The sequence below is a fragment of the Bombina bombina genome, chromosome 7 (assembly GCF_027579735.1).
Source record: "Bombina bombina isolate aBomBom1 chromosome 7, aBomBom1.pri, whole genome shotgun sequence".
In the NCBI taxonomy this organism is placed as follows: Eukaryota; Metazoa; Chordata; class Amphibia; order Anura; family Bombinatoridae; genus Bombina; species Bombina bombina.
The window spans coordinates 129,076,116-129,091,038 of record NC_069505.1 but is presented as its reverse complement, the minus strand read 5'-3'; the positions used below and the strand labels follow the sequence as shown (position 1 = coordinate 129,091,038).

General features: G+C 39.8%; 1 protein-coding gene across 1 annotated transcript in view; it reads right to left on the bottom strand.

Moving 5' to 3' along the window:
• Nucleotides 1-14,923, bottom strand: part of CREB3L1 (cAMP responsive element binding protein 3 like 1) — a 231,122-nt gene that overhangs the window by 60,217 nt on the left and 155,982 nt on the right. The window contains exons 3-4 of the mRNA XM_053720296.1: nucleotides 5,387-5,535; nucleotides 3,980-4,055 (exon numbers count right to left, since the gene is read on the bottom strand). Coding sequence (XP_053576271.1) covers nucleotides 3,980-4,055; nucleotides 5,387-5,535 — 225 coding nt within the window. The remainder of the gene's footprint in view (nucleotides 1-3,979; nucleotides 4,056-5,386; nucleotides 5,536-14,923) is intronic.

Sequence of the window (14,923 nt, the reverse complement as noted above, 5' to 3'; positions counted from 1 at the left end):
ATTATTTCTTTTTTTAAAACACCTAAATTAATATGATATTTTAACATCTTTTTTGAATTATCTCATATATATATATATATTTATAAAATGGTGCAGGCTTCAAGTCAGTAATTATATGCTGGTTAGTTTTATCTTTAGATGTATGAAATAATTTTTTTTTTAAATACTTTCAGCTTTTTAGGACACGCTAAGGCACACGTGTCCTTAGTTTGGGGAGTCACAAGGAAGTAGGGAGACAGGTGGTAAAGTTTTATTAATAAAAACTGTAACAGAGTAAGTAAGAGGTCCTTCAAAGGACCATGAAAAACAAAATAATCTTTATGATTTAGATAAAACGTACTTTTTTAATAAATGTTTCAATTTACTCCTATTATCCTATTAAGCTGTCCTCTTGGTATACTTTGTTTAAAAGCATACCTGGGTAGGCTCAGGAGCGGCAATATACTACTGGGAGCTAGCTGATGATTGGTGCCTACACACATGCGCCTCATGTCATTGGTTTATCAAATATATTAAGATAGGTCCCAGAAATGCATTACTGCACTGGAGATGACTTTAAAGGGATAGAAAGGTCAAAATTGAAATTTGCACGGGTATATTTAAATTTTAAATAGAAGCATTTTTGCAATATACTTCCAATACTGTTTTTCAGCTGCATACATAAATATGCTGTGAGGGCCCATGCAGCAGTACTCATTAGGGTGTCTGTGAAGACATAGGGCTAGATTATGAGTGGCGTGCTAACTGTTTCGCCGGAGCAATATCTACTTTATTACAGCTGTTTGTGCGCGTCGGAAGGAGCTCACATATTACAAGTTGAAAGTAAATGTGAACGCATGAGCGCAATTGTGATTTACGCTAGAATGATTGCCATGACCTCAGAGCTCTGGTTAACTGTTAAGCTCGAATAATTTTTTTTATATATTTACTGTAAATATTTCACATTCCAATGTTCTGCACATAGTAAATTATGTTCTATGTATTTATAAATGGATATCCCTATATATATATCTGTATATATCTCTACCTATATATAATTATATAAATACAGTTGTATGCAAAAGTTTAGGCACCCCTGAGAATTTCCATGATTTTCATTGATAAATAATTGGGTGTTTGGATCAACAATTTTATTTTGATCTATCAAATAACTGAAGGACACAGTAATATTTCAGCAGTGAAATGAGGTTTATTGGATTAACAGAAAATGTGCAATATGCATCAAAACGAAATTAGACAGGTGCATAAATTGCATCAATATTTAGTAGAGCCTCCTTTAGCAGAAATAACAGCCTCTAGATGCTTCCTATAGCCTGTAATGAGTGTCTGGATTCTGGATGAAGGTATTTTGGACCATTCCTCCTTGCAAAACATCTCCAGTTCAGTTAGGTTTGATGGTTGCCGAGCAGGAACAGCCCGCTTCAAATCACCCCACAGATTTTCAATGATATTCAGATCTGGGGACTGGGATGGCCATTCCAGAACATTGTACTTGTTCCTCTGCATAAATTCCAGAGTTGATTTTGAACAGTGTTTTGGGTCGTTGTCCAGCCCCGGCATAACTTCAACTTTGTGACTGATTCCTCAACATTATTCTCAAGTATCTTCTGATATTGAGTGGAATCCATGCGACCCTCAACTTTAACAAGATTCCCAGTACCGACACTGGCCACACAGCCCCACAGCATGATGGAATATCCACCAAATTTTACTGTGGGTAGCAAGTGTTTGTCTTGGAACGCTGTTTTCTTTTGCCGTCATGCATAATGCCCCTTGTTATGACCAAAAAACTCAATCTTTGTTTCATCAGTCCACAGCACCTTCTTCCAAAATTAAGCTGGCTTGTCCAAATGTGCGTTTGCATACCTTAAACGACTCTGTTTGTGGCATGTGTGCAGAAAAGGCTTCTTCCGCATCACTCTCTCCTACAGCTTCTCCTTGTGCAAAGTGCACTGAATTGTTCAACGATGCAAAGTAACACCATCTGCAGCAAGAAGATGTTGTAGGTCTTTGGAGGTGGTCTGTGGGCTGCTTTTGACCGTTCTCACTATCCTTTGCTTCTCTGATATTTTACTTGGCCTGCTACTTCTGGCCTGAACATGAACTGTGCCTGTGGTCTTCCATTTCCTCACTATGTTCCTCACAGTGGACACTGACAGCTTAAATCTCTGCAATAGATTTTTGTAGGCTTCCCCTAAACCATAATTTTGAACAATCTTTGTTTTCAGGTCATTTGAGAGTTGTTTTGAAGCCCCCATGTTGCAACTCTTCAGAGGAGAGTCAAAGAACAACTTTCAATTAGCCTTTTTCTCATGATTGGATGCACCTGTCTATGAAGTTCAAGGCTTAATGGGCTCACCAAACCAAGTGTGTGTTCCAATTAATCAGTGCTAGGTAGTAACAGGTATTCAAATCAACAAAATGACAAGGGTGCCCAAATGTATGCACCTGTCTAATTTCGTTTTGATGCTTATTGCACGTTTTCTGTTAATCCAATAAACCTAATTTCACTACTGAAATATTACTGTGTCCTTCAGTTATTTGATAGATCAAAATGAATTTGCAGATTCAAACACCCAATTATTTATCAATGAAAATCATGGAAACTGTCAGGGGCGCCTAAACTTTGCATACAACTGTAAAAATCATATATATATAGAAATCTGTATTTATGAATATATAAATAAATAAATAGAACAATGTGAAGAACATTGGAATGTGAAATATTAATATTTTCATGTCGGGTTAGTGCACTTGAGAAATGTGATCGGGTTTATGCTTGAGTGGTTTTTTTTTCCACTTTTCTTGCTCCATTGACATCTATGGGGGAATACGTTAACGTGATCGCAATATTTTAACTTCAGCTTTTTGCGCACATCAGGTCAGCAAAAAACGTACTTCTAGAGCAGTTAACTCACGCCACTCATAATCTAGCCCTTAATTTGTGTAACACAAGACACTGCTCTGAGATGGTGCACAGCCTTTCCAGCATATTTATGTATGCAGCAGAATAAAAACAGTAATAACTTTTACTCAAGGGGAATATATTGCAAAAAATGCTTCTATTTAACATTAAAGGGACGTTTCAGTCAAAATTTAAATGCACATAGATGAATTACATCTTTGAAGAGAAACATATTTGCAATATTCATGTATGTATTAAAAATGCTTCTAGTAAATGTTATAAGTGTTTTTAATGTTAACATTTTGTTTGCATGTGCATGTGAAGCATAGCTACGTATTCTCAGTGCACCAGCATTTTAAATACTGCAGCTGCTCAGAGCACCAATGGGGCTTGTATAGTTTTGTATTAACAAATCGAGTCATTACCAGATGGTACAAGCACCTTGGGCTCTCTGAGCAAGTGCTGTGTTTAAGATGCTGGTGCACGGTGCATACTTGAATACACTTTTGAAACAGCTATAGCTTTTATTAGAAGCGTTTTTGCTAATAAATGTATATTATAAAAATGCTTCAATTCAAAACTGAAATGCATCCATGTGGATGTCAATTTTGGATGGAATGTGCCATTAATTAAATTACTGATACACATTTCAATTTTGACCTTTCTATCCCTTTATGCACTATAAAGGGGTTAAATACATAGTTAAACACATAGTTATATGCAAGCAGTAGTGCAATAATAAAATACTCTAACTTTTGCACTTTTAGGATACTGCTATAGGCAGGACAGATATTGTGTAAATAGTTCTATAAAGGGGCAATAATAGAGATATAATAATCATAGAGAGTCAGTTGTAGAGTGAATAATCTATATGTGTGGGCCAGTTACAGTGGTAAGGTACCGTAGGAAAGCAGTAATATGTGCAGGACAGGTATGGCTACAAAAGGGAAGTGGAAACTACATAATACATGGTAAGGTGAAAGTAAGAAGGTGAGAGAGCTTATAGTAGGTTGAAAGGAGAGGCTCCTTTAGTAGATCATGTACGGTTACTAGAGAGTTATATATGACGCATACCTCCTGATACATTTACAAAGTGGTTGGGAATCCCTGGTTCAGCTTTTATGTGCGATATTGAGGTCCTGGAAATATTCTGCAAGAACAGGAAGAGAGTACATAGACTTACACCAGATAACAAACACAGAAAATCTTATGTGAAGAGTTACAAAACACATAGGCTGATACAGGAGACAATACATATCATACAGACACAAGGATATAGACAACCTGACTCTTACCCAAGGACCTATTATGTCTATTACACATGCAGAAGTCATTACTTAAATATTTATCAAGCATTTAAAAGTACTTATGCTACACGCAGTTACCACCTAAACATACACCAAGTACAGATGTGAATTACACAGATAAACATCAAGGGGCCGATTTATCAAGACCGCTGCTCCATAACTTGTCCGTCTGCTCTGAAGCTGCGGACAGAAATCAACCCAATCTAATACGATCAAGTTGATTGACACCCCCTGCTAGCGGCCAATTGGCCGCAAATCTGCAGGGGGCGGCAATGCACCAGCAGTTCACAAGAACTGCTGATGCAATGATAAATACCAACAGCGTATGCTGTCAGCATTTATCGATGTGCAGCGGACATGATACACTACATCGTATCATGTCCACTCGCACTATAATAAATATACCCCCAAGAATGTAAATACAGTCACATCAAGCAAAGAGCACATTCAAAGTGATTACAAAATCATAAACAAAACCAGGGCTGGTGCAAGACATTGTGCTGCCTGACGCCCAGAGTGAAATTACAGCCCAACTCACATCCACTAAAGTCTATATCCAACCAAAGTCAGAAATCTCAGTGACTAAAGATCAGAAGTTTGAAATTCACAGGAGATCAGCTGATATTCAGGTAATGGAGCCCATAAAAGAGTAATTTCTCTTAAAATTATTATCTTTCCCTATGTATGACCCCTGTCAAATGCCACCTGGTTCCTGTGATCCCACCTGGCCCTGCACAGGACACAACAATAAACCAAACATTGATAAAACAACATGAATATGCGTGCACAGATGCACAAACACGTAATGTATCTACAAAGATTACACAAACACAGACCTAAAAAAACAAATATTATGCAATCAAACAATACTCATTCTTCGCACATATACACTTGATCCCTTGCATGCTCACTGTCAGCCACATACAAACTCACAATCATTCCTACACACACTCAGATGTCTACTCATGCACACACATGTATTCTTCACTGCACACTCTCCTTCATTCAACCCACCCCTAAACACTCTTAATTACTGATGTCTCATATACCATGTTTACATCATTCTCAAACTCAGCTTCTTTACTCTATATTCACATGTCCTCTAAGCCATATACTATAGCAATGACAAACCCATGCACCCTCTCTTAGTGATACAAATTCTAGGCACACTCACCACCTCCTCCTGCAGCTCTCGGAGCCCTTGGTCTAATTCCAGTTCAGGGTTGTTGTGTGCAGATTCTGCTTGTGACATAGCACTCTGTTCCTGCTTCACAAGCAAAGAGCATAGCTCGTGTTCAAAGGACCAAACTGCACTGCCAGGCTCTGTGGGGTAAGAGCAGCCAGAGATGAGCAGAAACCAGGTGGCAGAACATTAGCCTCAACCATTCATACCAGCAGAACATCAGTCTCAACTCTTAATACTAGACTGACCTGGTAAGCATCATTCACTAGCCTTTTCACACAGCATTGTCTGGCATACATCATTCACTAGCCTTTTCACACAACATTGTCTGGCATACATCATTCACTAGCCTTTTCACACAACATTGTCTGGCATACATCATTCACTAGCCTTTTCACACAACATTGTCTGGCATACATCATTCACTAGCCTTTTCACACAGTATTGTCTGGCATACATCATTCACTAGCCTTTTCACACAGTATTGTCTGGCATACATCATTCACTAGCCTTTTCACAAAGCATTGCCTGGCATACATCAGTCACTAGCGTTTTCATACAACGCTGTTTGGCATACATCATTCACTAGCCTTTTCACACAACATTGTCTGGCATACATCATTCACTAGCCTTTTCACACAGCAATGTCTGACATACATCATTCACTAGCCTTTTCACACAGCATTGTCTGGCATACATCATTCACTAGCCTTTTCACACAGCCTTGTCTGGCATACATCATTCACAAGCCATTACACACAGCATTGTCTGGCATACATCATTCACTAGCCTTTTCACACAACATTGTCTGACATACATCATTCACTAGCCTTTTCACACAGCATTGTCTGGCATACATCATTCACTAGCCTTTTTATACAGCATTGTCTGACATATAGAATTTATTAGCCTTTTCACACAGCATTGTCTGGCATACATCATTCACTAGCCTTTTCACACAGCATTGTCTGGCATACATCATTCACTAGCCTTTTCACACAGCATTGTCTGGCATATATCATTCACTAGCCTTTTCACACAGCATTATCTGGCATACATCATTCACTAGCATTTTCATACAACCTTGTCTGGCATACATCATTCACTAGCCTTTTCACACAGCATTGTCTGGCATATATAATTTACTAGCCTTTTCACACAGCATTGTCTGGCATACATCGTTCACTAGTCTTTTCACACAGCATTGTCTGGCACACATCATTCACTAGCCTTTTCAAACAGCATTGTCTGGCATACATCATTCACTAGCCTTTTCACACAGCATTGTCTGGCACACATCATTCACTAGCCTTTTCACACAGTATTGTCTGGCATACATCATTCACTAGCCTTTTCACACAACATTGTCTGGCATACATCATTCACTAGCCTTTTCACACAGCAATGTCTGACATACATCATTCACTCGCCTTTTTACACAGCATTGTCTGGCATACATCATTCACTAGCCTTTTCACACAGCCTTGTCTGGCATACATCATTCACAAGCCATTACACACAGCATTGTCTGGCATACATCATTCACAAGCCTTTTCACACAACATTGTCTGACATACATCACTCACTAGCCTTTTCACACAGCATTGTCTGGCATACATCATTCACTAGCCTTTTTATACAGCATTGTCTGACATATATAATTTATTAGCCTTTTCACACAGCATTGTCTGGCATACATCATTCACTAGCCTTTTCACACAGCATTGTCTGGCATACATCATTCACTAGCCTTTTCACACAGCATTGTCTGGCATATATCATTCACTAGCCTTTTCACACAGCATTGTCTGGCATACATCATTCACTAGCATTTTCACACAACCTTGTCTGGCATACATCATTCACTAGCCTTTTCACACAGCATTGTCTGGCATATATCATTCACTAGCCTTTTCAAACAGCATTGTCTGGCATACATCATTCACTAGCCTTTTCAAACAGCATTGTCTGGCATACATCATTCACTAGCCTTTTCACACAGCATTGTCTGGCATACATCATTCACTAGCCTTTTCACACAACATTGTCTGGCATACATCATTCACTAGCCTTTTCACACAGAATTGTCTGACATACATCATTCACTAGCCTTTTCACACAGCATTGTCTGGCATACATCGTTCACTAGCCTTTTCAAACAGCATTGTCTGGCATACATCATTCACTAGCCTTTTCACACAGCATTGTCTGGCATACATCATTCACTAGCCTTTTCACACAACATTGTCTGGCATACATCATTCACTAGCCTTTTCACACAGCATTGTCTGACATACATCATTCACTAGCCTTTTCACACAGCATTGTCTGGCATACATCGTTCACTAGCCTTTTCATACAGTATTGTCTGGCATACATCATTCACTAGCCTTTTCACACAGCATTGTCTGGCATACATCATTCACTAGCCTTTTCAAACAGCATTGTCTGGCATACATCATTCACTAGCCTTTTCACACAGCATTGTCTGGCATACATCATTCACTAGCCTTTTCACACAACATAGTCTGGCATACATCATTCACTAGCCTTTTCACACAGCATTGTCTGACATACATCATTCACTAGCCTTTTCACACAGCATTGTCTGGCACACATCATTCACTAGACTTTTCACACAGCATTGTCTGGCGAACATCATTCACTAGCCTTTTCACACAACATTGTCTGGCATACATCATTCACTAGCCTTTTCACACAGCATTGTCTGACATACATCATTCACTAGCCTTTTCACACAGCATTGTCTGGCACACATCATTCACTAGACTTTTCACACAGCATTGTCTGACATACATCATTCACTAGCCTTTTCACACAGCCTTGTCTGGCATATATCATTTACTAGCCTTTTCACACAACATTGTCTGGCATATATCATTCACTAGCCTTTTCACACAGCATTGTCTGGCACACATCATTCACTAGCCTTTTCACACAGCATTGTCTGGCACACATCATTCACTAGACTTTTCACACAGCATTGTCTGGCACACATCATTCACTAGCCTTTTCACACAGCATTGTCTGGCACACATCATTCACTAGACTTTTCACACAGCATTGTCTGGCATACATCATTCACTAGCCTTTTCACACAGCATTGTCTGGCATACATCATTCACTAGCCTTTTCACACAGCATTGTCTGGCATACATCATTCACTAGCCTTTTCACACAGCATTGTCTGGCATACATCAGTCACTAGCCTTTTCAAACATCATTGTCTGGCATACATCATTCACAAGCCTTTTCACACAACATTGTCTGGCATACATCATTCACTAGCCTTTTCACACAGCATTGTCTGACATACATCATTCACTAGCCTTTCACACAGCATTGTCTGGCATACATCATTCACTAGCCTTTTTATACAGCATTGTCTGGCATATATCATTTACTGGCCTTTTCACACAGCATTGTCTGGCATACATCATTCACTAGCCTTTACACACAGCATTGTCTGGCATACATCATTCACAAGCCTTTTCACACAGCATTGTCTGGCATACATCATTCACTAGCCTTTTCACACAGCATTGTCTGGCACACATCATTCACTAGACTTTTCACACAGCATTGTCTGGCATACATCATTCGCTAGCCTTTTCACACAGCATTGTCTGGCATACATCATTCACTAGCCTTTTCACACAGCATTGTCTGGCACACATCATTCACTAGACTTTTCACACAGCATTGTCTGGCATACATCATTCACTAGCCTTTTCACACAGCATTGTCTGGCGAACATCATTCACTAGCCTTTTCAAACAGCATTGTCTGACATACATCATTCACTAGCCTTTTCACACAGCATTGTCTGGCATATATCATTTACTAGCCTTTTCACACAACATTGTCTGGCATACATAATTCACTAGCCTTTTCACACAGCATTGTCTGGCAAACATCATTCACTAGCCTTTTCACACAACATTGTCTGGCATACATCATTCATTAGCCTTTTCACACAGCATTGTCTGGCACACATCATTCACTAGCCTTTTCACACAGCATTGTCTGGCACACATCATTCACTAGACTTTTCACACAGCATTGTCTAGCATACATCATTCACTAGCCTTTTCACACAGCATTGTCTGGCATACATCATTCACTAGCCTTTTCACACAACATTATCTGGCATACATCATTCACTAGCCTTTTCACACATCATTGTCTGGCATACATCATTCACTAGCCTTTTCACACAGCATTGTCTGGCATACATCATTCACTAGCCTTTTCACACAGCATTGTCTGGCACACATCATTCACTAGCCTTTTCACACAGCCTTGTCTGGCATACATCATTCACAAGCCTTTTCACACAGCATTGTCTGGCACACATCATTCACTAGCCTTTTCACACAGCCTTGTCTGGCATACATCATTCACAAGCCTTTTCACACAGCATTGTCTGGCATACATCATTCACTAGCCTTTTTATACAGCATTGTCTGACATATATAATTTATTAGCCTTTTCACATAGCATTGTCTGGCATACATAATTCACTAGCCTTTTCAGACAGCATTGTCTGGCATACATCATTCACTAGCCTTTTCACACAGCATTGTCTGGCATATATCATTCACTAGCCTTTTCACACAGCATTGTCTGGCATACATCATTCACTAGCATTTTCACACAACCTTGTCTGGCATACATCATTCACTAGCCTTTTCACACAGCATTGTCTGGCATATATCATTTACTAGCCTTTTCACACAGCATTGTCTGGCATACATTATTCACTAGCCTTTTCAAACAGCATTGTCTGGCATACATCATTCACTAGCCTTTTCACACAGCATTGTCTGGCATACATCATTCACTAGCCTTTTCACACAACATTGTCTGGCATACATCATTCACTAGCCTTTTCACACAGCATTGTCTGACATACATCATTCACTAGCCTTTTCACACAGCATTGTCTGGCACACATCATTCACTAGACTTTTCACACAGCATTGTCTGGCATACATAATTCACTAGCCTTTTCACACAGCATTGTCTGGCATACATCATTCACTAGCCTTTTCACACAGCATTGTCTGGCATACATCATTCCCTAGCCTTTTCACACAGCATTGTCTGGCATACATCAGTCACTAGCCTTTTCAAACAGCATTGTCTGGCATACATCATTCACTAGCCTTTTCACACAACATTCTCTGGCATACATCATTCACTAGCCTTTTCACACAGCATTGTCTTACATACATCATTCACTAGCCTTTTCACACAGCATTGTCTGGCATACATCATTCACTAGCCTTTTTATACAGCATTGTCTGGCATATATCATTTACTGGCCTTTTCACACAGCATTGTCTGGCATACATCATTCACTAGCCTTTTTATACATCACTGTCTGGCATACATCATTCACTAGCCTTTTCACACAGCATTGTCTGGCATACATCATTCACTAGCCTTTTCACACAGCATTGTCTGGCACACATCATTCACTAGACTTTTCACACAGCATTGTGTGGCATACATCATTCACTAGCCTTTTCACACAGCATTGTCTGGCGAACATCATTCACTAGCCTTTTCAAACAGCATTGTCTGACATACATCATTCACTAGCCTTTTCACACAGCATTGTCTGGCATATATCATTTACTAGCCTTTTCACACAACATTGTCTGGCATACATAATTCATTAGCCTTTTCACACAGCATTGTCTGGCAAACATCATTCACTAGCCTTTTCATACAACATTGTCTGGCATACATCATTCATTAGCCTTTTCACACAGCATTGTCTGGCACACATCATTCACTAGCCTTTTGACACAGCATTGTCTGGCACACATCATTCACTAGACTTTTCACACAGCATTGTCTAGCATACATCATTCACTAGCCTTTTCACACAACATTGTCTGGCATACATCATTCACTAGCCTTTTCACACAGCATTGTCTGACATACATCATTATCTAGCCTTTTCACACAACATTGTCTGGCATACATCATTCACTAGCCTTTTCACACAGCATTGTCTGGCACACATCATTATCTAGCCTTTTCACACAGCATTGTCTGGCACACATCATTCACTAGACTTTTCACACAGCATTGTCTGGCATACATCATTCACTAGCCTTTTCACACAACATTGTCTGGCATACATCATTCACTAGCCTTTTCACACAGCATTGTCTGACATACATCATTCACTAGCCTTTTCACACAGCATTGTCTGGCACACATCATTCACTAGACTTTTCACACAGCATTGTCTGGCATACATAATTCACTAGCCTTTTCACACAGCATTGTCTGGCATACATCATTCACTAGCCTTTTCACACAGCATTGTCTGGCATACATCATTCACTAGCCTTTTCACACAGCATTGTCTGGCATACATCAGTCACTAGCCTTTTCAAACAGCATTGTCTGGCATACATCATTCACTAGCCTTTTCACACAACATTCTCTGGCATACATCATTCACTAGCCTTTTCACACAGCATTGTCTTACATACATCATTCACTAGCCTTTTCACACAGCATTGTCTGGCATACATCATTCACTAGCCTTTTTATACAGCATTGTCTGGCATATATCATTTACTGGCCTTTTCACACAGCATTGTCTGGCATACATCATTCACTAGCCTTTTTATACATCACTGTCTGGCATACATCATTCACTAGCCTTTTCACACAGCATTGTCTGGCATACATCATTCACTAGCCTTTTCACACAGCATTGTCTGGCACACATCATTCACTAGCCTTTTCACACAGCATTGTGTGGCATACATCATTCACTAGCCTTTTCACACAGCATTGTCTGGCGAACATCATTCACTAGCCTTTTCAAACAGCATTGTCTGACATACATCATTCACTAGCCTTTTCACACAGCATTGTCTGGCATATATCATTTACTAGCCTTTTCACACAACATTGTCTGGCATACATAATTCATTAGCCTTTTCACACAGCATTGTCTGGCAAACATCATTCACTAGCCTTTTCATACAACATTGTCTGGCATACATCATTCATTAGCCTTTTCACACAGCATTGTCTGGCACACATCATTCACTAGCCTTTTCACACAGCATTGTCTGGCACACATCATTCACTAGACTTTTCACACAGCATTGTCTAGCATACATCATTCACTAGCCTTTTCACACAACATTGTCTGGCATACATCATTCACTAGCCTTTTCACACAGCATTGTCTGACATACATCATTCACTAGCCTTTTCACACAGCATTGTCTGGCACACATCATTCACTAGACTTTTCACACAGCATTGTCTGGCGAACATCATTCACTAGCCTTTTCAAACAGCATTGTCTGACATACATCATTCACTAGCCTTTTCACACAGCCTTGTCTGGCATATATCATTTACTAGCCTTTTCACACAACATTGTCTGGCATACATCATTCACTAGCCTTTTCACACAGCATTGTCTGGCACACATCATTCACTAGCCTTTTCACACAGCATTGTCTGGCACACATTTCACTAGACTTTTCACACAGCATTGTCTGGCATACATAATTCACTAGCCTTTTCACACAGCATTGTCTGGCATACATCATTCACTAGCCTTTTTATACAGCATTGTCTGGCATATATCATTTACTGGCCTTTTCACACAGCATTGTCTGGCATACATCATTCACTAGCCTTTACACACAGCATTGTCTGGCATACATCATTCACAAGCCTTTTCACACAGCATTGTCTGGCATACATCATTCACTAGCCTTTTCACACAGCATTGTCTGGCACACATCATTCACTAGACTTTTCACACAGCATTGTCTGGCATACATCATTCACTAGCCTTTTCACACAGCATTGTCTGGCATACATCATTCACTAGCCTTTTCACACAGCATTGTCTGGCACACATCATTCACTAGACTTTTCACACAGCATTGTCTGGCATACATCATTCACTAGCCTTTTCACACAGCATTGTCTGGCGAACATCATTCACTAGCCTTTTCAAACAGCATTGTCTGACATACATCATTCACTAGCCTTTTCACACAGCATTGTCTGGCATATATCATTTACTAGCTTTTTCACACAACATTGTCTGGCATACATAATTCACTAGCCTTTTCACACAGCATTGTCTGGCAAACATCATTCACTAGCCTTTTCACACAACATTGTCTGGCATACATCATTCATTAGCCTTTTCACACAGCATTGTCTGGCACACATCATTCACTAGCCTTTTCACACAGCATTGTCTGGCACACATCATTCACTAGACTTTTCACAGAGCATTGTCTAGCATACATCATTCACTAGCCTTTTCACACAGCATTGTCTGGCATACATCATTCACTAGCCTTTTCACACAACATTATCTGGCATACATCATTCACTAGCCTTTTCACACATCATTGTCTGGCATACATCATTCACTAGCCTTTTCACACAGCATTGTCTGGCATACATCATTCACTAGCCTTTTCACACAGCATTGTCTGGCACACATCATTCACTAGCCTTTTCACACAGCCTTGTCTGGCATACATCATTCACAAGCCTTTTCACACAGCATTGTCTGGCACACATCATTCACTAGCCTTTTCACACAGCCTTGTCTGGCATACATCATTCACAAGCCTTTTCACACAGCATTGTCTGGCATACATCATTCACTAGCCTTTTTATACAGCATTGTCTGACATATATAATTTATTAGCCTTTTCACATAGCATTGTCTGGCATACATCATTCACTAGCCTTTTCACACAGCATTGTCTGGCATACATCATTCACTAGCCTTTTCACACAGCATTGTCTGGCATATATCATTCACTAGCATTTTCACACAGCATTGTCTGGCATACATCATTCACTAGCATTTTCACACAACCTTTTCTGGCATACATCATTCACTAGCCTTTTCACACAGCATTGTCTGGCATATATCATTTACTAGCCTTTTCACACAGCATTGTCTGGCATACATTATTCACTAGCCTTTTCAAACAGCATTGTCTGGCATACATCATTCACTAGCCTTTTCACACAGCATTGTCTGGCATACATCATTCACTAGCCTTTTCACACAACATTGTCTGGCATACATCATTCACTAGCCTTTTCACACAGCATTGTCTGACATACATCATTCACTAGCCTTTTCACACAGCATTGTCTGGCACACATCATTCAATAGACTTTTCACACAGCATTGTCTGGCATACATAATTCACTAGCCTTTTCACACAGCATTGTCTGGCATACATCATTCACTAGCCTTTTCACACAGCATTGTCTGGCATACATCATTCACTAGCCTTTTCACACAGCATTGTCTGGCATACATCAGTCACTAGCCTTTTCAAACAGCATTGTCTGGCATACATCATTCACTAGCCTTTTCACACAACATTCTCTGGCATACATCATTCACTAGCCTTTTCACACAGCATTGTCTTACATACATCATTCACTAGCCTTTTCACACAGCATTGTCTG